The sequence below is a fragment of the Capricornis sumatraensis genome, chromosome X (genome assembly GCF_032405125.1).
Source record: "Capricornis sumatraensis isolate serow.1 chromosome X, serow.2, whole genome shotgun sequence".
Classification (NCBI taxonomy): Eukaryota; Metazoa; Chordata; class Mammalia; order Artiodactyla; family Bovidae; genus Capricornis; species Capricornis sumatraensis.
Window position 1 is genome coordinate 63,209,530 of NC_091092.1, and position 26,670 is coordinate 63,236,199.

A 26,670-nucleotide genomic window follows, 5' to 3' on the forward strand; every position below is an offset into this window, starting at 1 on the left:
TCCCCACAGGGTGACCAGACACCCCCTCCCCAGGCTTAGTAGGAAATAAGGGCCCCGGCGGGCGCCTGTGGCTGGACCCCTCCTCTGCTCCGAGGGGGGCCAGGTCTCATGCCGCTTGCCCCCAGCAGATGGGCTCCTGGTGCCATCTGCATGTCCCCCTCTCCAGAAGCCCTCCAGAGGTGGCGCCGTCTCGCTCCCTCCTGCCTGACTGGTCGAGGCTCTGGCCTGGTCTGGCCCGTGGCCTCTCTTCAGGGCTGTTCTCAGGGTCGTTCCCCCTATAGGTTCCAGCTTCTCCCCTTGCTGCCCTGCGGGCCTCATGACCATCTGGGTGCGATGTGTTATCCAGGGAGGGGACAGGAGTCCTGGTTACACTCTCCTCTGGGGCCATTCTCCCTCTGGGGGCCCCCACCAGCCGGGCTTTGGAACAGGGGATGGCAGGGAGGGCTGATGGCAGGGAGGACTGTCTGCTCTTGGCAGGCTGGTCCAGGCAGCAGGCAGGAGAATCTTGGTGAGTCCAGGTAGGGGAGACTGTTTCTTGTGGGCCAGCAGAGGTGAGAAGGGGCTGATTGGGGGGGGGGTCCCCGTTCCCTGCCCCCACCCCAGGGTGGGACTTCTCCAGGCTTGCATCTGCCTCTTTTTGCCCCCTTGTCCAGCTGAGCAGCTTCTAGAAGTGTTTTCTGTAGACCAGTGGCTGTACGCACTCTGCCTGCTCCCTCCATGGCAGAAGGGGCTGGGGGCTGGGTGAGCCCTTGATGGGCCTGCAGGAGCTGGCCCCTGGCCCGTCTGATCCTGTTTCTCTCCTTTCCTAAGCTCACGCTCATCACTGAGGTGGCCGACAAGCAACTGTGCCATGAACCCTGGGCTCATGCTGGCCCAGAAGTTGCTTCCAGAAAGGGGTATGGCTACCAGGTGCCCCATTGAGAGAGGAAGCCTGAAAGCTGGAGCCCTGGCTGGCTTTAACAGCCTTCCTGACCTGCAGACCCGGGGCGGGCTGTGTGGAGAAGGTGGGAATTCTGAACAGCTATTCAGAACAGCATGCTAAGGGGCTGAGATTGCTCTACCGTGCCGAGGGCACAGCTCACCCAGACACAGGTCAGACGTGTGGGTTCAGAAGGACCTAGTGAGGATGGGCAGACGCTGGCCAGGGGGCAGGGCTTTGAAGGTGTCCACCTGCTGCCACCTGTGTGGCTTGGGGACAGCCCCTTACCAGGGGCTGGTGGCACATTTAAGATGCCTGGGTCATGGCCAGGAATCTGCTGGGATTTGGCCTTCTGTTTACCTGGCCCTCCCACCCGGCACACAACCTCCTGTAGCCTGGTCGAGGCCTGGCCTTCCCCTGGGACAGCATCTGTTCCTGGTATGATCTGGGACAAGGACAATCATGTCAGGCTTGGTTCTTGGGGCACTAGACACCCCTGGCCTGCATGGATCGGAACCCAGGGAGGCAGAGAGGAGGCGGAGTCCCCAGGTACCCCTTAGGTGCTCAGGCAGCAGAGGGGGCTGGAGCGGAAGATCCCATAGCCTGTGGTCTGGGCCCGCCGCTCCAGCCACCCTGTCGGCCCTCTTTGCCACAAAGCTTGAGTCATGCTCAGGAGAACGGAAGCAGAACTTTTATTCCTCTTGGCTAGGGGAGAGAACTAGCGGGCAGGTGTGCATGGCCCCCCCCCTTCACCCCTTCCAGAACCAAAGAAGACAGGCAGGCTGCCTCTGCTCGCCTCTCTCCTTTGCCCATGTGGAGGCAGGTGAGCGCAGCACAGGGCAGGGTCAGGCTGCAGTGACGGGGTGGCCAGGGCTGGCCGGGGCTGGGGCGGGTGCTGCTTGGGTGGCGAGGGGCGGGCGCAGGGGCACTTCTCGTCCTGGGAGCTGGTGGCTGGCAGGCGCACAGCACTCAGGGCACCAGGACTCGGTAGGGGCTGCCTGGGATGTGCTCGTCACCCCACTTGACCACCAGAGTGTACTCCCCCTTGTCCTTGAGCAGGTAGGACACGCTGTAGAGCCTGCTGCCCACGTGTTTCACCAGGATCTCCTCACAGGGCGTCCGGGGCCCATGCACGCCAACCAGCAGCATGTTGTTGCCTGGGAGTGGGGGCCAGAGCCTCACTGCCAGGCCCCAAGCTCCCTCCCGTCAGTGGTGACTGCAGCGACCCGCTTTGTTCCTGCCCTGGGTCCTCCCCTTCCCACCTTGCCTGTCTTGGGGTGACAGCCCTTCTTAAAAACAGCCAGCACCCTGTCCCCCCAGAACAACCAAAGAACCTGCAGTTCCTCCAGGGCCCTGGAGGGCAGAGGAACTAGCAGGGGGGCCCAGAAGGCCCCCAAAGTGGCCTTCCCAGCCGCTCTTTCCCAGGCACGGCCTCTCTGCTTTTCTCTCCAGCCTCCCATTTTTGGAAGGGCTGGGGCCCGCACACCCACCTGCTTTGCTGCAGTCCACCGTGAAGCTGCTCTTCTGGCCCATGTAGGCCTTGCTCAGCCCCACGCCTTTGGCCAGCACCTTGCTGGCATCAGTGGGACCCGGGCCTGGGGCACTGTGCTGGGGGACGGTGGCAGTCTTGGTCAGGGAGTCCACAAACACGGATGACGTCTCATGGAGGCTGTGGTTGCTGACGAGGCGGTGACCTGCAGGGCAGAGCAGTGGACAGCCAAGAGGTGGCAGGAGTGCCCAGCAATGGGTTGTGTAGCAGCCGTCTGGCACCAGGCTCACCTGTGACTCTGGCCTTGAAGGGGCTGCCCGCAATGTGGTAGGGGCCACCGTACTTGATGGAGATGAGGTAGCTGCCAGGTGCCATGGGGGTGTAGGTGACACGGTAGCCCTCAGGGCACTCATGGCAATCCATCTTCACCTTGGAAGGCCCGTCGATGGTGACTGAGAGGGCACCAGCGCCCGCATTGCTGGTGTTCACGATAAACTCAGCTGGGCTCCCTGGGGGCACGGGAAGGTAGGTACAGCTGGCCTGGCCCGTTGCCTCACCCCCCACCCCAACAGAGTCTTGTCACCTCCGCACGCCACCTGTTGTCACCAAGAGCTTGGAAGAGGGAACCCTAGTCATTGTGTTCACACACCAGAAGCCACCCATGCTGACCTACCTGTGATGCCGCCTTCCAAGCCAGCTCCATAAGCAGACACCAGGCCTGGGTCCCCTCCATGCCCAGGCTCCCCAACTCGGATCTTGAAGGGGCTCCCCGGGATGTGGGTGCCATTGAATTTGACATCAATCAGGTAGATGCCATTCTCCCGTGGGATAAAGCGCACAGCGTACTTATCTGAGGAACAGAGAAGTAGGTGGTGGGCCTGGGGTCCCTCCTCTAAAACTGAGCAAGTGGCATGTGCCCACCAGTATGAGTCTAGCAGGTCTTGGGGCCCAGTTAGCTTCTTCTGGGAACTGTGCTGGGCACCTTCACCCTACTGTACAGAAATCCTGAAGCCCGAGGGATGAAGCTTTAGATGCCCAAGCTATTGACAGATGCCCAAGCTCACTTTAGATGCTGCAGCATTTGGACTGAAGTCTTTTGTAAGCAAGACACCTGCTTCAATGCCTCCTTGGAAAGGCTACCCTGAATGTCATATCCACCACATGCTAACTGGGGCCCAGAGATAGGCAGGAACTTGCTCGAGGTCATACAGCCAGCAAGGGGCAGGACTTAGCCATGGACGAGTCAAACTGAGCAGCTCCTCCCACCCCCAAGCCTGTCTGTGAGTTCCAGGCCCTGGCAGGACCAACTGCTAGACTTGGGGTCTCTCTTGTAAGAGATGGCAGGATCATGCCTCCAGAGGGCTTTGTCCTTTCTAGCAGCATGGCTGCTGAGCCCAGTCCCCAAGGGCTTGGGTCCCAAGTAGGGGGCGGGGGGCCCAGGCCCTGTCTCAGCTGCTTGCAGATTATGTGTCTTGCTTTACACTCTCAGCCTGCTTCCAGCCAGCAGGGCCGGCCTGGGGAGGCCCACTGCTCCCAGCAGTGCCCGGGTGGATGGCTGGGTGGCCGGGCAGAGCCTCACCTTGGTCGATCTCAGTGACATAGCACTCCTCCAGGGCTCCTGAGGGGCTGTGCACCTTGGCATCGATTGCCCCCTTGGCCCCATTCAGGCTGACTGCAAAAGAGGCTGGCTGGTTGACCTTTAGCCCTGACTCCTGGAAGCACAGCAGACATGGTTAGGATAGCGGAGGCTGGCGGGGGGGCGCGAGGGGAGGCTGGGCCCCAGAAGCAGGAGGCCCAGGGGGAGGCACTTACCCATCTGGCGTCCAAGTGGGTTTAAAGAGGGAGAGCCAGTGCTTCTCGAGGGGCAGCAAGCTCCAGGCACACACCCCAAACTCCTAGCCCCACGCACTCCAGGCACACAGCGGGTAGGCGGGAAGCAGGGCGGCCCCTGGCCCACAAGCAGCACTCAGCAGCCCTGGCAGGTGGCTGTCCCTCTTTAAACCTCAGCCCTGGTGCTCAAGGGGCACAGGCTTCTGTTCAAAGCCTTTAGACCTGAGACACGAGAAAAACTCCACGCGGCCGTCAGGGGTGCGTCCTGCCGACCCAGGCATGGGCTGTTCCCGGCCAGAGCAGAAGCAGCCTAGCGCCCTGAGCTGGGCTGGCTGGGTCCCTGGACACAGGGACTCTGGTCTGGCCGGGCACAGGAGCCCCAGGCGGGCGGTTTCTCTCAGTGCCTCACCTGAAGACTAGAAACAGTAAGGCGGCGGGCGTCACCAGACGGAGAAGCCACAGGTACCACGAAAGGGCTATCAGGGATGTGCTCCTCGTTGAACTTGACTGACACCTCATAGTCACCTGGATGGGGAGCAAGAACAAGATGGCCATGCATGCCTCCCCCCGACAGCCCAAGAGGCCCTGGGGCCTCAGGGTGTTGAGAGGGGGAGAAGGTGGAGCTCTCTGTAGAGACCTGGACGGGCACCCACCCCCAGGGGCAGCCTGCCGGCCCCAGCCAGACCGCAGTACCTGGCTCCTGGACCACATAAGCCACGCCACAGGAGCCATCCTTGCGGTCCTCGAAGGAGATCTCGGCCTTGCTGGGGCCCTCGACAGCAATGGCCAGGCCCCCCGCACCAGCTTCCCGGGTCCAAATGCTGAACTCGGCTGCAGGAAGGCAGAATGTGTCCTCATGGAGGGCTGTGCTCCCCACCCCCAGCAGGGGCTGCTGGAGACTTCCTCCCTCCCACTGCACCCCCAGCCGGGAGCAGCCAGAACCCCGAAGGAAGCAGGCCTACCTGGCACTCCAGCTTCAGCCCTTTCCAGGCCAGGGCCCCCGGCACGGACCTTGTGAGCTCCCCCTTCCCCCAGGGGCCCCACAGTGAACTGGAAAGGGCTCCCGGGCACGTGCTGGCCCTTGTACTTGACGCTGACTGTGTGCATGCCCATCTCAGCAGGCACAAAGCGGATGCAGTAGGTATGGTTCTCCCCTTCCACGATCTCGGCCTCATGGCTCTTGCCTGACGGGCTAGTCACCTGCGCTGTCATGTCCTGGATGCTAATTTCTGCAGGTGGGGGAATAGCCAGTTGAGCAAGAGACCCAGGCCACGCCTCTCTGTCCAGGGGCACCCTAGAGCTGGTGCTTAGGCCTCCCTGGGACCCGCCCAGGCGGCCACGGCTCCCACCTGGGATCTTGAGGCTGAGGTCACAGTGACTACCAACATTAGCCACCGATGGGGCCCGTCGCCTGCGCGTGATGCTCTCTTTTACGCGCCCCTCGCCTGTCACCTTCACGGAGAAGGGGCTACCTGCAGGAAGAAGGCACAACCCACACCCCAGACAGGTTACCCTCTGCCGGGGGCCCCTGGAGTGTGGCATGGAGAGTCGCCCAGCAGTGGGGGAGGTGCATGGGTGCTGTACCCACCAGGCACGTGCTGGTCAGCAAACTTGATGTTGATGATATAGTTGCCAGGCTCCGTGGGGCAGTAGGTGACCCTGCATGTGCCATCCTCCAGGTCCTCTGTGTTGATGTCTACTTTGCTGGGACCCTCGATGGACAGGCTGAGCCCCCCATAGCCTGTGGGCGAGACATCCCTGAGCCAGGGGGCCAAGTATGGCAGTCTGACCCCAGCTCCCAGGTCCCTACCGCCTACCTGCATCGCGTGTATCAATGATAAACTCTGCTGGCTCAAAGGTGTGGCCTTCGTGGAGGCCCTGGCCTGAGACCCGCACACGGCTGGCATCCCCGATCTCTGATTGGCTGATCACCACTGGAATGGGGCTGCTTGCCACATGCTGCCCATTCTTCTTCACGTGCACCAGGTGTTCTCCTGTCTCCTTGGGCACGAACGAGATCCCTAGGCACAGAGCGGGGCTGTCAGCCAGGGAAAGATATGCAACCACCCCCCACCCAGCTTCCCTCCCTCTCGGAAGGCCCTGCCGCCCAGCCTCTTACCCACGTGGCCGTTACGCAGCCGCTTCAGCAGACAGGGTTCTTCCCGGCCCGAGGGGGGCACCACTGTGGCAGTCAGCAGGCTGAGGTCCGTCTCGGAGATGTTGATGGGGATGTCAGCTGCAGAGCCCACCTTCAGGTGGGACATGCGCATGGAGTCATCACCTGGCAGGGGTCAGTCACTGTGTGTCCAGGCACCGAGAGGGAGACAGCCCCCCCACCGCCAGCTGCCTCCTTTGTCACCACTGCAGGCCATCCCCTACCTGTGACCCTGGCAGTGAAGGGGCTGCCCGGGATGTGCTGTTCGTTGTACTTGACCAGGATGCTGTAGTCACCAGGTAACACGGGCAGGTAGGAGACACTGCACGTCCCATCCTGGTTGTCCGTGCAGCTGATCTCTGCTTTGGAGGGGCCCTCAATGGCCAGGGACAAGCCCCCTGGAGAGAGTTGTGAGTGAGGGTACAAACTGTGCCCGGGGACACTGCACCAACCATGCAAGCAGAGGCTGGGGGTGGGGTGGGGAGCCCCGTTTGGGGAGCATCTCCTGTGTCCAGCCCCCCCACCAGATGACAGCATCCTCACGATGAGAGCTGCTGCTCACCCTCGCCCGCATCCTTGGTGTTGACGGTGAAGATAGCAGGCTTATTCACCACCCCATGTGTGAGGCCCGGCCCATAGGCTGTGACGTGGCCACAGTTGACATAATCCACGTAGAACTGCAGGGGGCTTCCTGTAGCAGGAATAGGGACCACATGGACCAGGGCCTCCCGTCATCCCCAAGTCTGTCCCACAGCCTGCCCCCCAAGGAGGTGGTCCGGCATGCTGAGTGGACGTACCTGGGATGTGCATGTTGTCATAGCGGATGTCCATCTCGTGCAGGCCAGCTTCACTGGGGGCGTAGCGCACAGTCACGGTGCCATCCTTGTTGTCAGTGATGGCGGGCTGTGCCACCTTGCCTGAGGGCATCCGCACCTCCCCTGCAGGGGAGAGGGGGGCCTGGGTCAGGGCAGCCCATGGGCACCCTCCGGCCTCTGTGGCTCCCTAGCCCCTTCCCAGCTGCACTCACCAGTGACCTCGCCCTTCTTGATGGTAAAGGGGATGACAAGGTCAAAGGGCCTCAGGCTGCTCACATCCAGCCCATTGACCCCGACCAGGGGCCTTTCTGGGGCCTGCGGGGGGCGGAGACACAGAAGGCCTGAGTGAGGAGCTGGAGAGAAAGGGAGTCCCGAGTGGTAGGCTCCAGGGTCCCTCCCTCACAGATAGTGGAACAGGGCCTCACGGGACACCCAGCTGGTCCATCCCCAAGTGTCCCCGAGGGCGGGGTGAGCTGGGAGGCGGCAGGGCAAGCCATACCCAGGTCTGCTGGCCCCCCTGGGCGTAGGTATATGGTGGTGCCAGCTGCTGAGGCCGTAATGGCGGCTGTGCCGTGGGCTGGTCTCCAGCCAGAGCCTGCAGAGCAAGGCACAGAGCTCGAGGCTGTCCAAACCCGTGAGCCCCGTGGGGGCGGCGAGCCAGGTCCCTGCCCAGACCCCCACCAAGCCCCAGTCCCTCCTGACCGTCACTTGGAAGGGACTGTTGGGCACATGTTCACCACCGAAGCGCACGCAGATGACATATTTGCCGGGCTGGGGAGCCGTGTAGAAAATGTCAAAGGTGCCATCCTCATTCTCAACCACGTCCACATCCACCTCAGAGCCGTCGGGCGTGCACACGGTGCAGGTGACCTTGCCTTTGCCCGCCGCCTTGGTGTCCACGGTGATCACGGTCTCCTCCCCTATCTGGATGGTGGGGCCGATGCCAGCACCTGGTGGGGCAGGGTGGGTCCCCGAAGGGGGGGCCGGGGCATGAGCTTGGTGCTCAGGCCGCGGCCATCCACGTGTCAGCCGCCCAGGCCTCTTACTGCCAACCACCAAGCACAGCCAGGCCTCCCACCCCCCAAGCTGGGATGGTGAGTGATTTCTCAGAAGGCAGGAAAGGTTCCCCTGAACCACCTCAAGCCCGGGAGTCCTGTCTCGGGGGGTATCCCTGCCATGTGGGAAAAGCCCAATGGGGGGCATCCAAGAGTCTGAGAAGAAGAAGGGCCTGGAAAGCCCCGAGGCCACTGCCAGGGCCTAAGCATTTGCTGCCATCTCCCCTGCCAACTTGGCCTCAGCCAGTGGTGCCCTGGACCATGCTGACTAACAGCTGAGCCTCGGGCTGCCTTCACCCCTGTGGCCATGCCCTGGCCCCCAGTGCCGTGTGCGGACGCGGTGAGGCAGAGTCCTGCTGCAGCGTGGGGCATGTGACACTTGTTCCCCACCCCTGGGGCCTGAAGTTGCAATTGGAGTTTCCTGACAACTGAGAAGGCTCGCTCGACCGGAGGCTTGCAGAGAAGGGGCAGCCGGGCATGGCTTGGTGCAGGCAGGGAACCGGGAGCAGGGAAGCAGGAAGGCAGCGGGGTTAGCACCCAGGCAGCGCAGCGCAGCAGGGGGGCCAGTACCCAGAGGGCAGGGAGGCAGGGGGCCCAAGCCAGAGCCACGGCTGCGAGGCGGTGAGAGCAGAGGGGAGGGACAGTGACGTTATGATCTGGGCTCAGCCATGGAGGCTTGGGGGGCTAGGGACCATGAGGCCTGGCAGCGAGTGCTTTCTGGAGCCCAGCCCCTGCCAGGGAAGCAGCTGGCAACACCGAACCCACCCCAGGGCCAAGTTCAAGGGGGTCCCCAGCCGGCCACTTGGCCGGCCCCTGAACTGTACTGTCCACTGAGGGTGCCCACTTTGCGGGGCTCCAGAACACTACGCCTGGACCCCCACCGCCCACCCCCAACTGGGAGGCCTCACCTCACACACAGCCACACCTGCTCTCCCTGGCTCGGAACCTGGACCCACCATCTAGCAAGTGGCCTGGGCCCAAACCTCAGTTGACCCCAACTGCCCGTGCTCCCTGCCCAGCACCCAGCTCTTCAGCAGGTCTGGGCTGCTCCATCCTTGAAGCCCCCCACCCCTTGAGGTTCTCCCCTCAAGCCCCACCCACCCACCAGCAGCCTAGCCCAAGCCAGCCCTGCAACTGATACCGAAGTGACTTCGGTTCCCCAACTGGGCTCTTTGCCTCCGCTGGCACATGGCGGCCAAGGTAAACCAAGACCGCTCTCTCGGCCCCAGTCTCGACCCTACCCCTGGTCCCCAAGGTCCTACCCCCTGGCCCAGGCACACGGGCCTGTCATTTCAGACCCCGAGGCCCCCTGGACGGAGTCATCAAACCCCTGCCACCCTCTAGCTTTCTCCAGGGCCACCTTGGCCAAGGTCCAGGCCTCCAGCCTCCAGAGGCTCCCATGTGCTTGTGGCCTCTTGCTGGCATCCCTGGCTGGGGCGGGCCTCCCCTCCCAGGTCTGGTTGGGGACCATCTGAATAACGTCACTGCTGGGAGGGGCAGGAAGGGAGGGAGGCGGAAAGAGGGTGGGCCACCGAGTGCACTTTGGCACTCTGAGGCTGGGCTGGGCCCCGCCATGCTGGCCGCCCAAGCAGTCAATGCTGGTGCTACGGCACTACCAGCCAGCCCCACCCACTCATGCACTGGCACCTCCCCTGACCCGGGACGCGGAGGCCCCTGGGAGGTGGGGACGGGGGTCTGTGGATCTGGCCGGGGCTGGGGACTCCCGCTGCTTGGGGGAGACCCTGGATTCAGAAGGAGGAAGTGAAAAGAGACCGGGCCTACTGCCTGCCCCCGAGAGTGCCCCGGGGCGCCAAGATCCCCAGACCCCAGAGCCCCCAGGGGGGTGCCTCTCAGGATGCACCTCGCCCCAAAGCTCACAGCTGCAACCCGACTTCTCAGGTGGAAAAACAGAGGCCCAGAGAGGGGGAGGGCCGGAGCACTCATGCCCAGCTCCAGAGGCCTCCCTGGGCCCTAACCCTCCAGTACCCCCCCTCTGTCCCTGCCAAGAGCTGCAGCTGGAACTATCCTGGGAATCAGCCGGAAGAGGAAAGGAAGCTGCCCTCTGGGCAGAAGGGGCATTGGGAGTGGCCCCAGCAAGCAGCTTACCTAGCCCGTGACCTCCGATTGACACTGAGGTGAGAGGGCAGAGAGCAAGGAGAAAGGTCAGGTGAGTCACTCAAGGGGGCGGCCCCCACTCCCACACGCCGCCCCAAGCAGCGAGCCCTTGCACACAGGCAAACCCAAGCCCCGTGCTGAGCGCCATGGCTGCTGGCACGCTGGGCTCACCTGTGACAGTGCACTTGCTGGCATCCCCCGTGGGCACGGCGCGGACACGGTATGGGGAGAAGGGGATCTCGTCACCACCATACTTGATGAGGATAGTGTAGCGGCCTGTCACGTCTGGTACGTAGGCTACTGTGTACGTGCCGTCGTGGTTGTCTTGGATGTGTGTCTTCTTGGGCTTGCCCTCCGGGTCCTGTGTGGCAGAGCACAGGGAAGAACAGTTGGTCCAAGCTCTCCCTGGCCCAGGATTTCCTCAGGCCCTCTCAGAGGACCAAGTGTCAGGCACTGCTGCTGCAGGGTCAGCCACCATGGTCCAAAATGGCTGCCTGCATCCAGCACTGTCCTTTACTTACTTCCCCACAGGCAAGGTCCAAAAGGGAAGCCCCCGATGACAGGCATGGCCAGAAAACTTGGCACCTATCCTGCTTTATCCCCACAAACACTTCTCAGCCCTAGTCCTCTACCCCAGGGCCAGCCCCAGCAATAGGACGAGCTCCTCTGAAAGATCCCAGAGTCCCAGCCTTATACCTGGCCCCGGAGAATGTTACAGGCAGAAAAGTTGAGGCGCTAAGGGCTTTAGTGACATCAGAAGTGAGCAAGTATGTGTGTAGGGGAAGCCTGGGTCTGTGACCACCATCCTAGAGGCGGGGGCCTGGCTCCCAGGGAAGACCAGAGACCCCAGACTGGCTCATCTGCCCCAGGCTGTGGACTTCATGCCTGGGTCCCTCCCCTCCCCACCTGCCATGGACCCAGAGCTGCGAAACAGCAAGGCCAGGTGGCCCTCACGTGGCCCGCTCACCGTGATCTGGACAGCCAGCAGGCCCTCCCCAGCGTCCTTGGCATCAATGGTGAACTCCACAGGCAGGCTTGCAGGCACACCGGTGGTGTTAAGCCCTGGACCGCTGGCCTTGACCTTGCTGGCGTCATGTGTAGGCAGCACCTTAACCTTGAAGGGGCTGTCGGGCCAGGATGTTGTGGGTGGTTAGAATGGCTCTTGGTGCCCAGGCCAGGGCCCCTCCCCTATGACAGAGGGCCCTGCTCCTTACCTGCGGGGTACCTCTTCGTCTCCATACAGCACCGAGATGCTGTAGGGCCCCTCACGGCTGGGCACATAGTTCACAGTCTGGGTGCCATCGGCATTGTCCACCACATCCACCGGCTCCACCAGGCCTGACCCCAGTCCCAGAGATAGAGTCTCAGCTGGTGCTCTGGGTTCCCAGGCCCACTACACTAAAAAGCCAGATCTGAGCCATGTATACTCAGCCCCCACCCCAGGCCTAGCCCTGCCGTCCCCAGGAACAGCCCTAAGCCTCTGTGACATGAGACACTAATCTGGGTACCACCTGGGCCCTTGCCCTCTCTCCTTCCCACCTCTGCTCAGTGGTCTATGTCCTTTTGGTCCCCTTCACCAGGTCACTGGCTCTGGTGTCACCTGAGGCTCCTCTGTCAACTGCCTGCCCACCTGCGTCCCACCCCAAGGTGTGCGAGACGCCCTCCCTCAGGGGACCAGGCCCTCCTGAACTGACCCCCACACCCCACACACACTCACCTTTGGGCCCCTGCACTTTGACCTGCAGTGGGGCCATGCCAGCCTTGCTCGTGTCCACCTGGAAGGACTGAGGGAGGTTGGCACGGACCATGCCCGGGCTCAGGCCAGGCCCAGAGCATTTGACCTTGGACGCGTCTGTCACATCATGCACAGGGACCTTGAAAGGACTGCCTGTGGGGGCAGAAAGGTGGCATTTCTGAGACAGGCTGGAGGGCAGGCAGGTGGCCCCAGACAGACCCCAGCTGACCCGATTGCTCACCTGGCACTTGGTGGCCGCCGTAAGTGACGTTAAGGCTATAGGTGCCGGCCTCGTAGGGGACATACTCAACCGAGCAGCTGCCATCCTTGTTGTCCATGCAGGACATCTTGGCCTCGGAGGGGCCCTCAACAGCCAAGCCCAGGCCCCCCGTGCCAGCTCCCCTAGTCCAAACAGACAGTTCGTTATCCCCCAACTTCTAAGGCCCACCGCAGCCCCTGCTTCTGGGGCTCTCACCCACCTGGTCTCCACAGTGAACTTGTTGGGCTTGTTGGTGGTGCCGCTTTGGATGCCTGGCCCATGGACACGCACTCGGGAGGGGTCGCAGCCTTCAGTCACTGGCACCTGGAAGGGGCTGCTGGGCACAGGACTGCCGTCGTAGGTCACATCCACAGAGTGGAGTCCTGCAGGAGGGCGGGCTGACTTAGAAGGGTCCCAGACTGCCCTGCCCCCTCACCTCCCACAGTCCCTCTGGCACCCCGACACGCACCCTCCTCATATGGCGTGTACTCCACTTTGTACGTGCCATCGCCACAGTCCTGCACGTATGTCTCAGTCAGGTTGCCCGAGGGGTTGGCCACACGAGCCTTGACATGGGGCCCTCCAGTCTGTGTCAGAGCCCGGGCATCCACACTGAACTCGGTGGTGGCTTCTCGGAAGACACCTGTGGGTGGGGACGTGAAGAGGAAGATGGGGGCTCCAGGGGGCCCAGTTCCCCCGCCCCCATGTCCCACGGCAGAGCCTCGCACCTTGACCCTCAATCCCAGGCCCGTAGCACTGGATGCCCGAGGTGTCCACTGCAGGCTCCACCTGCAGCTTGCTGGGGAAGTTGGGCACGGGCTGGCCGCCGTATTTGATGGTGACGGTGTAGGCCCCAGGGCACAGGGGGATGTAGGTGATGGTGTGCGTGCCGTCACCGTGGTCCTGGATGTGCACCTCGGCCGGCAGCCCCGCCTCGGAGCGGATCTCGATGGTCAGCTCTGCACTGCCCGCACTCGAGCAGTCCACATGGAACTGCCCGGCCTCCCCAGCCGTGGCCCGCTCCAGCCCGGGGCCCGAGCACTTGACCTTGGACGGGTCGAAGCAGGGAACCACGTGGGCCTTGAATGGGGAGCCAGGGATGTGGGTATCGGCGAAGAGGATATTGATGTTGTAGTCCCCGGGCTCAGTGGGCACATAGGACACAGAGCACGTGCCATCCCCGTTGTCCAGGCACTCGAGCTGAGCTTCACAGGGGCCTTCGACTGTCAGGCCCAGGCCGCCTGTGCCGGCACCCTTTGTGTCGATGGTGAAGCGGGCAGGAGACCCTGCACTGCCCCCCTGCAGCCCTGGCCCGAAGGCTTTTACCTGGAGGAAGAGGGGCGGGTCAGGAGCCCAAGCTGCACCAGCTCTCTGATCCTTGACCCTCAGACCCCAGCCTGACTCCATCTGTCTCTCTTCTCATTCTGGCTTCCCTCCCCTACCAGGTGGGCACAGGCCTGAGCAGGGCCCTCGCTCAGAAGGACCAAAAGGAGAAGGAGTAAGGTCCAAAGCAGACATGGGCTGTGGCCCCGGCAACCCCCTTACCTTGCTAGGCTTGGTGGGGGGCACGGCTTCCAGGGAAAAGGGGCTGCCGGGCACAGGTATGCCGTCATAGGTCACCTCAACCTCGTAGGGCCCCTCCTCACGGGGCACAAAGCGCACCACGCTGTTGTCAGCCCCGAGGCCTGGCTCCACCTTGCAGGGAACTGCTGCCCCTGAAGGGCCCACGATCTTCGACAGCACTTTGCCCTGGCCACCGGCGCCCTTGGACTTGACTGTGAACTCCTGGTCTTTGCCAACATCCACCTCTGTTGAAGCAATGGGGGGAAGACAGGACTATGAGGCCACTTAGGCAGCCTGGGCATCGCCAGCAGCTATGCCAGGGCCCCAGCAACTTACTTTCTCCCAGGCCGGACACCTTGATCTTGCTGAGGTCCAGGCTTGGAGACACTCCCACTGAGAAGGGGCTTTTGGGAATAGCATCACCTCCATAAGTGACATTGATGCCCACTGGGCCCTGAGAAGGGTACAGAAGACAGGGTCAGAAGTCATGGCTGAGCTCCCCTGTCCTGTGCCTTTCCAACTCGGGCATGGGGGTTGTGTGGTCAGAGACATTGGACCCTCCAACTGCTGTGCCCACTCTGTCCCAAGTGAGAAACCAGAGTGGGCACAAAGTCTCTTGGAGCCAGCCACCCAGCCCACCACATGAAGGGGCCCGCAGGCTCAGCAGGTGTACAGATGGGTGTGGCCACAGGGGGTTATCAAGGGAGCTGGCTACCTGCTGCACAGGCGTGTACTTGACGGTATAGGTGTTGTCATGATGGTCAATGATGTCCACATCACGCACTGCATCCCCTTTGGCCAGCCCCGAGAACTGGACATCCAGCTTGCCTTTGCCGGCAGCCTTGGTGTTGACTGTGAAGTGGGTGGGTTTGCCAAGCTCGACCCCTGAGGAGACACAGCAACCCTCTAGGGGCTCCTGCATGTGCACATACATACCCCATTCGGGGCCCCAACCTCCCCACAGGGTCCCCGTCCTCACCGGTGCGACTGAGGCCGGGACCCTCTGCCTTAACCTTGCTGGCATCATGGGAAGGCTCCACCTTGACCCGGATGGGGCTGGTGGGCGTAGCCTGCAAGGGGTGGGAGGAGAAGGGCTGAGAGGTGAGCAGCACCCCAACACCCAGCCATCTTTGGGGGCCAGGAGCAGCAGCACCCACCTGGTCAGCAAAGAGCACCATGATGGTGTAGCTGCCAGCCCCACGGGGGGTGTACTTGACCGTGAAGGTGTCGTTGTCGTTACGGATGATGTCGAAGTCGATGTCGGCCTCAGCAGGGCCCACCACGCCCGGGGCACACTTGATGCCGATGCTGACGTCACCTGCAGTGGAGGAGAGCATGGGGCTAGGGACCTCACAGGGATGCCATGCCCACCGGCCACCCACTCCTGAGGCAGGGAGTTACCCTGGCCAGCCTCCGTGCAGTCCACAGTGAAGTAGGTGGGCTCATGAGCCTTGAGTCCTGTCTTGGCCACTCCTGGACCATATACCTTGACCTTGTTCGGGTGGCTGCCAGCGCCCACATTCACCTGCAGGGCACAGGGGCAAGTGCAGGGTCACAACCAGCCCAGAGGACAGGCAGGGGCTTTCTGACCCACCGCCGGCGGGCATGCAGAGTGGCACCACCACCCTCGGAAATCATTTGATGGCCCCTCAAACACAAGCAGACTTCCCTGGTGGCTCAGAGAGTAAAGTGTATGCCTACAATGCTGGAGACCTGGGATTGACCCCTGGGTCGGGAAGATCTCTGGAGAAGGAAATGGCAACCCACTCTAGTATTATTGCCTGGAAGATCCCATGGATGGAGGAGCCTGGTGGGCTACAGTCTGTGGGGTTGCAAAGAGTCAGCTACAACTGAGCGACTTCCCTTTCCTTTTCCAAACACAAGCAACCATATGATGCTGCAATTCCATGTTTTGGTATCTATCCACCCAGAGACATGAGATCACTCGTCCCCTCTAACACCCATTCTGGACCGTTCATAGCACAGCTCCTGCCAACCAAAAGGTGAAAAAACTCCCAAATGTCCATCAACAAATGACTGGAAACAGAAAACGTGGTCTATCCACACAATGGTGTATCATCCAGCTGTTGAGAGGCAAGAAGCAATGACTCATGATATACAGGCCACAGGGGATACGAGTCCCTCCCCACCCAGCCAGAAAGCAAAGAGAGGAGAGGCTGCTTAGGCCAGGGCAGGGGGCCTTTAGAGGGTTGCCGACTTTCTTTAGGGGGTGGTGAAAACGGCCTCATCTTCCATTGTGGTGCTGGCTGCACAACTCGGAACTCACCCAAAACCACCAAGTTGGATATTGGAAAGGGGTCGACTGTATGGCGTGCAAGTTTCATCAGAGTTGTATCAAACGAAGCAGGGGCCCCAGGGAAGCAAACTAAAGGCTCACCCGGAAGGGGCTGTTGGGGATGCTGACGCCTCCCCAGGACACCATGGCTGTGTGCTTCACTGGCTTCCGGGGCACATAGGAGCAGCTGTAAGTGCCGTTGCCATTGTCCTTGACCGTTGCCTCCACTGGGCAGCCCTCATTGTCCTGCAAAGTGGGCGGGAGCAAGAGGCCTCCTGGTCAGTAACCAGGTCTGGGCGCCTGCCCAGCCTGCTTCTGGCACGGGGGAGCACCTCACCTGGACTTGGACCTTGAGAGGAGCCTTCCCGCCATGCTTGGCATCCACTGTGAACTCTGCTGGCTTGTTCACAGCCACGCCAGTCTTCTCCAATCCAGGCCCACGTGCCTTCACCTGATGGGAGGCCACCCAGTTCTCAGGGCACAGAGTGTCGGCCCCCTCAGGCCCCCCCACCCAGCGGCACATGCTCTTTACCCTGTCTGGATGGAAATCCTGGGGCGCATCACGGATGTCAGCCATGAAGGGGCTGAGACGGATGTCCTCACTGTTGCACAGCACATGCACCGCGTACTCACCGGCCTCCTGTGGCCAGTAGCGCACATCGCAGGAGCCATCGCCCTTGTCGTCACACTCAATCTTAGCTTGCGATGGGCCCTCCACTGAGAAGCCTGACAACAGCCGCCAGCTCGTGAGGGCCCTGGAGCCCCGGGAGGATGGCCCTCGCCAGCCTCTGTCCCCGGGGTACTCCCATTGCAGCCACCTACTCACCCAGGGTGCCCACGTCGTCACCAATGGCCTCCACAACAAAGTCTGCAGACTTGCCGACGACACCGCCCTCCAGCCCAGGGCCCCATGCCCGCACCTTCTGATTGCCACACTCGGTGCCCACTTTCACCTCGAAGGGACTGCAAGGAGAGAGCCACCCAGGGGAGTGCCGAAGGCCCCATCCTGGAGGCAGGCTGGCCTGAGCCCTGCAGGGGAGGAGGTGTGCCACCTCTAAAGCGCTCATCCAGGGCCTCACCTGCGCCCGATATTTTGGCCACCCCACGTGATCGTGACGGTGTATGTGCCGGGGATCATGGGGTAATACTCGAAGCCATAGACACCATCACCCAGGTCCTTCTGCTTCACACGCTCTTCGCCCTCTGTCAGAGACAAGGGGAGGCCTCAGGCCTGCTGAGCAGTGGCCAGGGGCTGGTATCGCCCTACCCCAGCCACAGGCCAACTTACTGGGGCCCTTCACGGTGACCTTCAGCTCTCCGCTGCCCGCCCCCTTTGTGTACACTTTGAAGTCGGCTGTCTCCTTCACTCGCACACCCTTGGGCTGGAGACCCCGGCCGACAGCGCGGCAGGCACCTGGATTACAAGCTGTGAGCAGAGGACTGGTTGAGCTGCTGGGAACTAGTGCAGGGTGATCCCCTCCCTTGTCTCCCACCAGACTGGGCCGGTGGGCTGCCCGGGATGGTGAAGGCCGTGTAAGAAAGAACCGGAAGGGACCATGACCCAAGGACCTGGGGCCCACAGGCCCGGACGTGGCAGGCCTCCTTCCCTGTGCTCCATCCACACCAGCTCCCCCCGCAGCCCCCACACCCAGCCCACCCACCCCCGACCCCCGAGGAAGACAGATCCAAGTACCGTTGACCCTGTGGGCAGAGCAGAGAGCAGCAGGTTTCTAGACAGCTGGAGCGAGCTCTTCCGAAGGTGAAAGCGTGGAGAGAGAGAGAGAGAGAGGGAGAAGGCGAGAGGAGGAGGAGGAGGAGGAGGAGGAGGCCCCAACAGTGGAAGCACAGACGTCCCAGGAGCCAGGGCAGGGCTGCAGCAGCACGTGCCCGGCTGCCCCCATCCAAGACCGCCCGGCTGGAGATGTGCCCTGTGGAAGGCAGCTGGGGCTGGCCTACCTTGGCCCACAGTGACTGTGTAGGGGCTGCGAGGGATGGGCACCCCAGCGAAAGTGACGTGCACCATGTGGACGCCCTCCACGCTGGGCTGGTAGCTGCAGCGATACGTGCTGTCGCCCCGGGCCTCCAGCTGAGGCTCCACGGTACCCTTCTGGCCTGCTGGGTCCTGGATCACCACCTCCACCTCACCCATGCCCGCACCTGCTGGGAAGCAGCGGCTCAGTTTCCAGCCTCTCGTCCTCCCATGGGCCTGCAGGCCTTAGCACCCTCCACTCACCGGCCGTGAAGATCTCAAAGTAGGTGGTCTTGTTGGCGATGTTGCCGCTGGGCTCCAGGCCAGGGCCCTGGGCAGTCACTTTGCTGGCGTCTCCCTGGGACTTGTCCACATACACCTCAAAGGGGCTCTTGGCAATGTGCTGGCCAGCAAAGAGCACGGTGACCTGTTCCCAGGAGGGGCAGGCCGTGAGGCCAGGGTTGGGGTTCCCCCGGCCACAGCTTTTGCTCCCAGCCTCCCCTCAGGCTGAGGGCTCACCTTGTGAGTCCCCGTCACCTCGGGGACATACCAGACAGAGAAGGTACGGTTCTTATCGTTATTGGCGGTCACTTTGGCCTAGGGTGGGAAGGAGCCTGTGAGTCTTCATTCGGAGCAGCCCTTGGCACACCGAGGCCTGGCAATGCGAGGCCCTACCTGCGGGCTGCCTTACCTCCTCCTGGTGCCCGGCCGGGTCCTCCACGTATACCAGCACCTCTCCCTGCCCGGCGCTTCTGGTCTCCACAGTGAACTCTGCCCTCTTCTTTACCATGTTGCCCGTAGGCTCAATGCCTGCCCAGGAAGGGTGAGGAAGCCACGGGTTGGCCGTCAGGGCCACCCCCTCACCCACACGGACTCAGCACCCCTCCCTATTCCCTTCTGAACTGGTGCTCTTGTGCGACAGGCCTGGGCCTGTTTCTAGAATGCTCGCTTGAGCATGCTGGGACTCGGGCTCCTGTCAGATAACCTGGCTGGGTCTCAAGTTCACTTACAGCAAAGTGGATGGGTCCTTACTCCCTAAACACACTCTGCCTTGGGTGGGTGTGACGTGGGGAACATCCAGCCAGGGGCTGCTTTTGATCAGCCCTGACCCACTCCTGTCTGACTTGCAGAGGGCAGTTGATAACCCGGCGGCCACATGATGGAAGATTCCCAAGGAGCTGACATTTCCCAGAGGATGCGGCCCCACGGGGAGAAGGTGACCTCACAGGAACACTTCTGCCTGGCTCCCTCACCTGGCCCGTAGGCTCGGGCTTTCTTCGGGTTGAGTTTGGGCCGCAGGGGAGCCCCCGGTTTCAGCTTGGCCTTGGGGAACTGGGACAGGTAGGTCATGACGGAGTGCTCATCCACGTTGGGGTCCACAATCTCCTCGGGGGTGATTACCTTCACAGACAGAAGGAGGAGCCAGTGGGCCTCCAAGCCTTGGGCTCCTGGGACACTCCACCTCTCCCCATGGGGACCTCGGCCCCCATGCAGACCCTGCTGGTCAGAGTAGGGGGGCATACCTGAGGGATGCCCAGCCAGTCATCAGCTTGTTGCATGGCTTCCCGTGCATTGTTCACGGGCTTGCTGGCATCCCAGGAATCCCAGTCAGGGCACAGGCCTGCAGATGGAGGAAAGTCGTCAGTCTAGGGACCATGGGACCTCGCCACAGGCCGTCCCCTTCACCCCCAACACCTGACACCCCTCACCTGGGGCACAGCTGTCGACCAGGGCGCCCAGGGCTCTGCCACTCTGCCAGTCGCGGCTGAAGTTGGTGATGGGCAGCTGTGGCAGCTTGTTCTGGATCCAGCCCAGCAGCCTCTGCTTGGGGGTCTGCTTCTTGGCCTCCTCGTCCTCCTCCTCATCCCACATGGGCATGGAGATGGAGTAGTGCAGGATCAGGGTCCAGATGAGGCCCAGGATCAACTTGAGGTTCCCGTCCACGATGGCCTTGCTGTCTGCAAGGGCAATGAGTGGCAGCGCTAGGTGGGCACGGCTGACCCGGGGCGGGGGCTGGGCACAGGCACAGACGCATGTGCACACATGGCTTCGGGGGTGGGGGTGCAGAAGTGCACACACGGGACAGCAGGCCACTCCCAGGCACTGGCGAGTGTGGGAGACAGCGGGCCCCAGGGAGGAGGAGGAGGCCTCCGTGAGGCAGGGTGGGGTGCAGGTGCCTGTGATAGCATCAAGGAGGTTCAGGGGTAAAACCTCCCCAGACATGCAGTGCCAATACAGCACAATCAGGGGAGCTGCCAGAAGCCCCGGGGCCAAGGGGGCCCAGAAGACGGACAGGTGACAGATCCAGGCTGCAGACGGGGCCCCGATCCCCAAAGATGGTTCCAGAGAGAGAGGGTGGATGAGTGCTTTGCAGCCGCTCAGGCCCCTCTCCAGAGGTCTCCAAGGAAGGGGCAGGGGGAACAGCTGGACCCCGAGGCCTTGATGCCAGGGCCCCTGGGCAGGCACTGGGGAAGAGGAAGGCAAGTGGGGGTTGGGTTGGGAAATACAACTGCTGGCCCAGGGTTGGGGCGTGAATGGCTGAGGCTGGGGAAGTTGGGCAAGGACCCTTTGGGTGGAGGGTGTGAACCCCCACCTGCCCCTACTTCCTTCATGCTCACCCCTCCCCTGACAGAGCCAGGCTGGGGGTTGGGCCATTGGCCTGGTGCAGGGGAGGGGCTGGGCGCCCCAAGGAACCAGCGGTCTGGCCCTGACTCACTGGGGCCCAGCAGGGATGGCCTGCCAGCCGGGATGCCGAGCAGGACACATTCCAGGGGCCCCCTCACCCAGCCCGGTGGGGGCGGGGGTGGGGCCCGCCAGCCTGGGTTGGGTGCCCAGGGCCCCTCGCTTAGTAGGGGGTTGTGGGTGGGGTCCCAGAGTCCCGCTGTCTCAGCAGTAGGCTCAGCCACTGCCCGCCCTCCTCACCACTTATCAGGCCGCTGGGCTGCAGGCGGGTGGCCACCAAGTTCACCACAGGGGAAGTGGTTAGGGCAGGCACCCTGCACCCCATCACCATGGCAACCCCTCAGGGCCCCACCCAAGGCCCTTCTGGGTGTCAGTCTCAAGCGCTTGGGGACTGGGGCTTAGGGCTGGGTCTGAGAACGCAGGAGGGCCGCTTATCTTTGGAATCCCTGCTGATGGGTTCCACTCACCAATAATCAGGAGAAAATGCTTGTCCAGCAAGTCAACTGGCGGGTGGGGACCAGGCAGCCTCTGAACCCAGCAGGCCCCACCTCAAAGACCAGCTCAACACCACTCAGAGCAGAGTGGCCTCCCAGTTCTCAATGGGGGGCTCGTCCCAGTCCTATACCACTGCCTCGCACTATTGCCAAGTGGCAAGAGAGGGGGTCTCAGGCTAGGGATGACTGGAAGGCTCGGAGAAGATCAAGTACATGGGAGCACTTGTGCTTTCCCACCAGGTTCCCATCCCCAGAACCCTGAGCCTGGCACCAGAGCCCTCGGGAGGCCTGAGGTCCACCCAGACCCACGAGGGGACACACAAGGCCAAGCTCATCGGTCCTCCTGGGGCTGGGCCCCCCCACCCCGGTCCATAGGAGGCTGGCTCAGGCCGTCCCATCCAACTCACAAAAGAGGGCTGGAAGGACTGGGCTAAGTGTTGAGAGACTGACTGGTTGGATGGCCCCGCCCCATCCCACCCCCTTTCCCCAGCCTCGGGGCCAGCCTGCCCCCTCCTTCCCCTAATCACTGCTGCTTTCCAACATTTTTTTGCCTTATATGGCAAAGCTCTGGGAACTAGGCCTGCTCCAGCCAGCTCACAAGAGGAGGAGAAGAAGGGCGGGGGGGGGGGGAGACCCCCCCCAGACAACTGGGGTGTGGCTCGCCTCCCCACATCCGGTTGCCCCCCCCACCCAAGGCTCAAAGATGACTCAGCTTGGCTAGACTGAGTATGGGACTGGGGAGTGGGCCTCGGCCTGGACTTGCATTCCAGAAAAAGAGGTGGGGCCCTTGAGACCTGCTCAGAGTGATTGGGGGCACCTGAGTCTTGGTCCCTCAGTTTCTCAGGCTCAGCATGGACCAGGCCCGGACTGCAGGGGCCGCTGGAAGTTCTCTTTGACTGCTGAAGAAAATAAAGCTGGTGCCCCTTTGCTCCCTGTCTCACATTGCCGCCCCCCCTCCAAAGTCACCAGTTCTGGTGCCGGTCCCTGTGTGGCTCCCATCTCGAGAGGTGCCTAGGAATGATGTGGTAGGCCTGGTCAGTGCCAGCCTCACCAGCCCAGTGACACAGACACTGGGCTGGCAGTGAGCCCAGCATATGTTGGAGTACCTCCCAGCAAACTCCTGTATTCTAGATGCAGAAAAGCAAGTCCTACATGGAAGCAAGAGTTTGGCCCGCAATCAACAGTAACTGGGTGTCTAAGCAACTACAAGCCAGCACCCAAACCTATCTCAGGTGCTGTTTGGCTAGCTATGGTCCTCTCTGGGCCCCCAGTGCCCAAAAGGAGATCTAAACTTGGAGCAATCTTCAGTTGAGGGATCCTAGACAATGGGACCCACAAGCTCCAAGCCTCTGTTTAGGAAACACAACGGTGTCCGGAGGCCCAAGAGCCATCTCCCAACTGCTATAGGAGGTGGAGAGTCCTGGCCTTCTCCTCGTTAGAGATGGGGCGCTGGGCGTACGGCCAGAGCTTGGCTAGTGCCCACCGCACCGCCTTCCCACTCCCCCCCTACCCCGCCCCGGCCCTCTCCCACCGCAGGCGCAGCGGCAGGGGCGCGGCCTGTGGAGGATGTGAGCTCAGCCTGGGCGTGGGCCAGCCGGGGACCGGCGGGCGGGGGCGCGTAGCGGTCCGCACGCACCGCTGGGTTGCGAGCCTTTGTTCTCGAGGCCCGCACGCAGCTGGGCGGCCCCGAGGGCCCCCGGGGCAGCGCCGCAACTTAAGAGGATGTCTGCTAGGGGTCGGCTCGGGGAAGAGGGGAGGACGCGCGGAAACCCCCGCCCTCGCCCCGCCAGCGCCACCGGGCGGCCCGCGCCCTCACCGATGGACACGAGCTTGATGCTCTCGCGGTCCAGGAACTCGAGCGCCACCGACACGTTCTCGAGCTGCATCTGGCGGAAGGTGGGCCTCTGGTTGTGCTTGCGGTGCATCTTCTTCTGGCTGAGCACCTCGAGCAGTGCGATAAGCCGCAGCCCGTCGCTCAGGTCCGTCTGCAGGTTGGCGATGCGCTTGCTCACGCACTTGAGGTGCTCGTTGCACCAGCGCGTGAACGTGTTCTGCTGGATTTTCTTCCACGGCGCATCCTCCGCCAGGTCCTTCTCAGTGGCCGGCATCTCGGCGTCTCGTGTGTCGGCGCCGATGCCCAGAACCGCTCCCGCAGCGCTCTGGCCCGCCCGAGAGTGGGAGCTACTCATTTTGAGGCGCGAGGAGCCGATGGGCGGTGCTGCAGCCTAGACGAGGGGACGGCCCTTTAATTAAAGCCGCAGGCACCTCAGCGAGCGCAGGGCGAGGCAGACAGCTGAGGTTGCGCTGCGGTGAGAGCGAGCCCTTTAAATGCTGATGAAGGCGGGGCCAGGAGGCGGGGCCGCGGCGGGGTGGGGCTTCGGGGCCGCACCCGCCCCGCCCCTCCCCACCCGTTGGAATGCCCCCCTGAGTACCCCCCCCGCCCCGCCTCTTTGACCCGACCCCCAGGCACCGGGAAGGGTCGTTGGCCCCGGAGCGGGCGAAGCTGCGAGAAATGCTGAGGTCTCCCTCCCGCGCTGTAGGAGATGCTGCAGCGATGAAAGGCTGAGCAACGTCTAGAGTGGGGGACCGCTTGGCCTGCAGCGGGCACACCATACAAGGGACTTTCCTTCCCCAAGGCCCCTGCGGGGGGGTGGCTCGCCCTCCGTGAGTCACGTGGACTCCGCTCGGTCCCCGCCGCCCCCTCCCCCCTAACCTCCGGCGCTCGGGGGTCCCTGGCCGCGCCACAGCCAGCCGCCTCGCCGGCAGCCGAGAGAAAGGGCCCGATCCGAAGGGGCGAGCCCTTGGAGAGTGCGGGTCCGGAGTAGGCTCTGCTGCCCGCGCCGGGCGTGCGTGCACCACGCCAGGGAAGCCCGTAGCCGCACGACCCTAAGCCGCCCCCCAGACCCCCAGACCCCCAGAACCTTCCCGCTCTGCAGGATCCTGGCCTGCGCCCGCCGGTCCCAACCGCCTCCCTCCCTCCCCCCTGCACCCCAGAGGAAATGGGGCACTGGGCCAGGAGGCCACCGGCGCTCCAGGAGCCAGCAGCCTTGGAAGGGGCCCGGGCATGCCAATGGGCACTGGCACGGGGCGCCCTGTGATGCGATGCATGCAGAGATGGCGGGTAAGCCTGCCTCACCCACCGGCAGTCCACCAGAGGCGCGAGAGGCTTCCCCTCCGTGGCAGGGATGGCCCCTGAGCCCAGCGTGACCCAGGAGGCTGCCAGAGGGACCTGCCCCGGGCTTCCGATAATGCACTCTGAGCACCTGGGTCTCAGTGGGCTTCAGGGTCGTGGGAGAACAGAGGAGGCCTCCCGGACAGGGGGGCCAGGGGACTGAGGGGGGCAAACCATGAAAGGCAGCTGGGGCCTGCCGTGGAGCCAGGACTGGGTACTGGGGACCTATTCGCTCAAAATACATTTTCTTGTAGATAACTGGAGACTATGGGGGGATACTAAGACCAACAAAGGCACAGAAGCAAGAGGCCTGTCAGGGACAGTCACTGCCACCTTCTTCAGTCTGGAGAAGCCAGCCTACTGGTGGCTTCGTCCCCAGAGTGGACTCACTTTCCTCGGTCCTGTGTCCTTCCCCTCTGCAGGATGTTCCCTTCTTCACATCTTTTTTTTTTTTTTTTCCCAGAAAGGTATGTCTCTGTCCCTCCTGCTTCGTACTTAGATCGAGCTTCCTACTAGCAGTACCTCAGTTCTCTGCTAAAGACCAGTGGGAAAGGAGCCCCTAGGTCAGCATGCCCAAATAAGGCCAACTCTCACAGCCCTGGGGACTGTGTCACCCACAGTAGGGCTGCAGTCAGCACCTGGCCTCCAGCATGCTCTCTTTGGGGCTGCCTGGTACCCCACACTGGTTTTTGCTCACCAGTGACATTTTTCAGTCTAAAGGCCTGACCACTTTAGACACACCTGTGCAAAATTCCACACCATGGTGTCTGGGGACTGGGATGGAGGTGGGAGGGACAGCAGTAGAGGGGGACTCCTCCCTAGCAGGCCCCACCCAAGCAGAGATGAGAGCCATCCTTCTGATCCCTTGCCCCCCTGAAGAGCCAGTCCCCCAAGGAGAGAATCATACTGAGAGTTCATTGTCACTAAACAAGTGCCATCCAGTTGCATTATCTGTGTTCTTTTCTTAATCTGCAGAGAGCAGGGAAACTGAGTCAGCGTCAGTAACCAGCAGCCAACTCCAGCAGAAAAGGGAACAGAAGCCCTGGCTGCCAGCCTTAGGCTTCTTCCCTATTTGGGGGGGTGATAAGAGATGGGGCTGTAACGAGTTCTTGTCCCCAGGGGACATAGTATCACCACCAGGTGGCGCCCCATCCCAAAGCCCCCAGATAGGGCAGTCCCTGGAAGCTGAAATACAGCTCTTTCATATTTTCCCTTATTTGGAGTCGATTTCTTGGATGTTGTTAGACACACCCCGCCTCCCACCCCCACTCCTTCCCTCAGACCCCAAGCCAGGCCCTCCCACGGCTGGTGAAAGAGGCACAGGGTGGTAGGAGAGTCTGCCCAAGCCCAGGTGTGGCAGGCAGGCTGACAGCGCTCCAGGGCTGAATTCCCACCTTGACTGCGCTGCTAGGAGCCCGTGCAGGTGGGTCTCCCAGCGGCCGTCACCTACTCCTCCTGGCCCAGGAATTGGGGCGGGTGAGGGGTGGGCGGGGGCTGGCCTTCACATCCTGCCTGGCAGTGAACATCCAGCTCAGAGCCAACCTGGGATAGGGCCCAGCCTCGAATCTAGCATGGCCAACCCCGTGTGCCCTCGCCCCAGTGGAGCGCAGCGGCCCAGAAGCCAGCTCCGCACCTCTACCCAAAGCAGCCAATGCCCAGAGCACTGATGTCAGGGAGGAACCGACCGTCGACATCCCTCCTGGGGGCATATTGGCTGCAAAGTGTCTTTCCAGGTGGCCTCTCGCCCTGACCCCACACAACGTCCTGCTTCAGAGCCCTGCCTTCCTGGACAGTCATGCAGTGACCTGCCCCCCAGTTCACTCTCCCAGGGCACCCCCGTGGCTGTTGGGCTCTCACACTGCGGGGCCAGACCCGGATTCCCCAGGAAACCAGGGAAGGCGGCTGCACCATCACACCCCAGCTTGCAGCTGGCCCCGGGCACCCCACCACCAACTCCGTGAGCTGCCCGCCGACCACTCCGCTCGGTGCCCGCCAACCGCTCCGCTCGGTGCCCGCCGCGGACGCCTCACCTTCTCTCCCTGCGGGCGGCCGGCGGCCGCGGGGTGGCGCCTGGCAGATCTTCGAGCCCGCGCCTGGCGCCTCGGGGCTCTGCTGGCGTCTG

At 62.6% G+C, this 26,670-nt stretch overlaps 1 protein-coding gene across 3 annotated transcripts; it reads right to left on the bottom strand.

The window, feature by feature from the left end:
• Positions 1-1,612: 1,612 nt before the first annotated feature.
• On the bottom strand, positions 1,613-26,670 carry FLNA (filamin A). 3 transcript variants are annotated; one of them, XM_068962026.1, is made up of 48 exons: positions 26,579-26,670; positions 23,193-23,601; positions 19,910-20,158; positions 19,724-19,821; positions 19,454-19,601; positions 18,892-19,010; positions 18,720-18,797; positions 18,465-18,627; positions 18,188-18,388; positions 17,520-17,657; positions 17,311-17,434; positions 17,058-17,194; positions 16,764-16,957; positions 16,569-16,682; positions 16,334-16,477; positions 15,337-15,460; positions 15,093-15,253; positions 14,915-15,005; positions 14,651-14,820; positions 14,272-14,389; positions 13,918-14,180; positions 13,101-13,698; positions 12,842-13,015; positions 12,593-12,755; positions 12,355-12,515; positions 12,096-12,266; positions 11,593-11,716; positions 11,346-11,502; positions 10,550-10,739; positions 10,370-10,393; positions 7,911-8,158; positions 7,708-7,803; positions 7,421-7,523; positions 7,191-7,331; positions 6,956-7,084; positions 6,618-6,791; positions 6,358-6,519; positions 6,056-6,259; positions 5,827-5,979; positions 5,588-5,710; positions 5,201-5,467; positions 4,932-5,069; positions 4,648-4,763; positions 3,988-4,120; positions 3,082-3,258; positions 2,699-2,917; positions 2,410-2,613; positions 1,613-2,076 (listed from the first exon to the last, which is right to left on the bottom strand). In XM_068962026.1, exons 2-48 carry the CDS (start codon positions 23,563-23,565, stop codon positions 1,889-1,891), a joined length of 7,944 nt encoding a protein of 2,647 aa, XP_068818127.1. In that variant the 5' UTR covers positions 23,566-23,601; positions 26,579-26,670; the 3' UTR covers positions 1,613-1,888. The 3 variants fall into 3 exon arrangements, with proteins under 3 accessions (XP_068818127.1, XP_068818126.1, XP_068818128.1); XM_068962025.1 differs by having other exon boundaries at positions 18,188-18,391; XM_068962027.1 differs by lacking the exon at positions 10,370-10,393.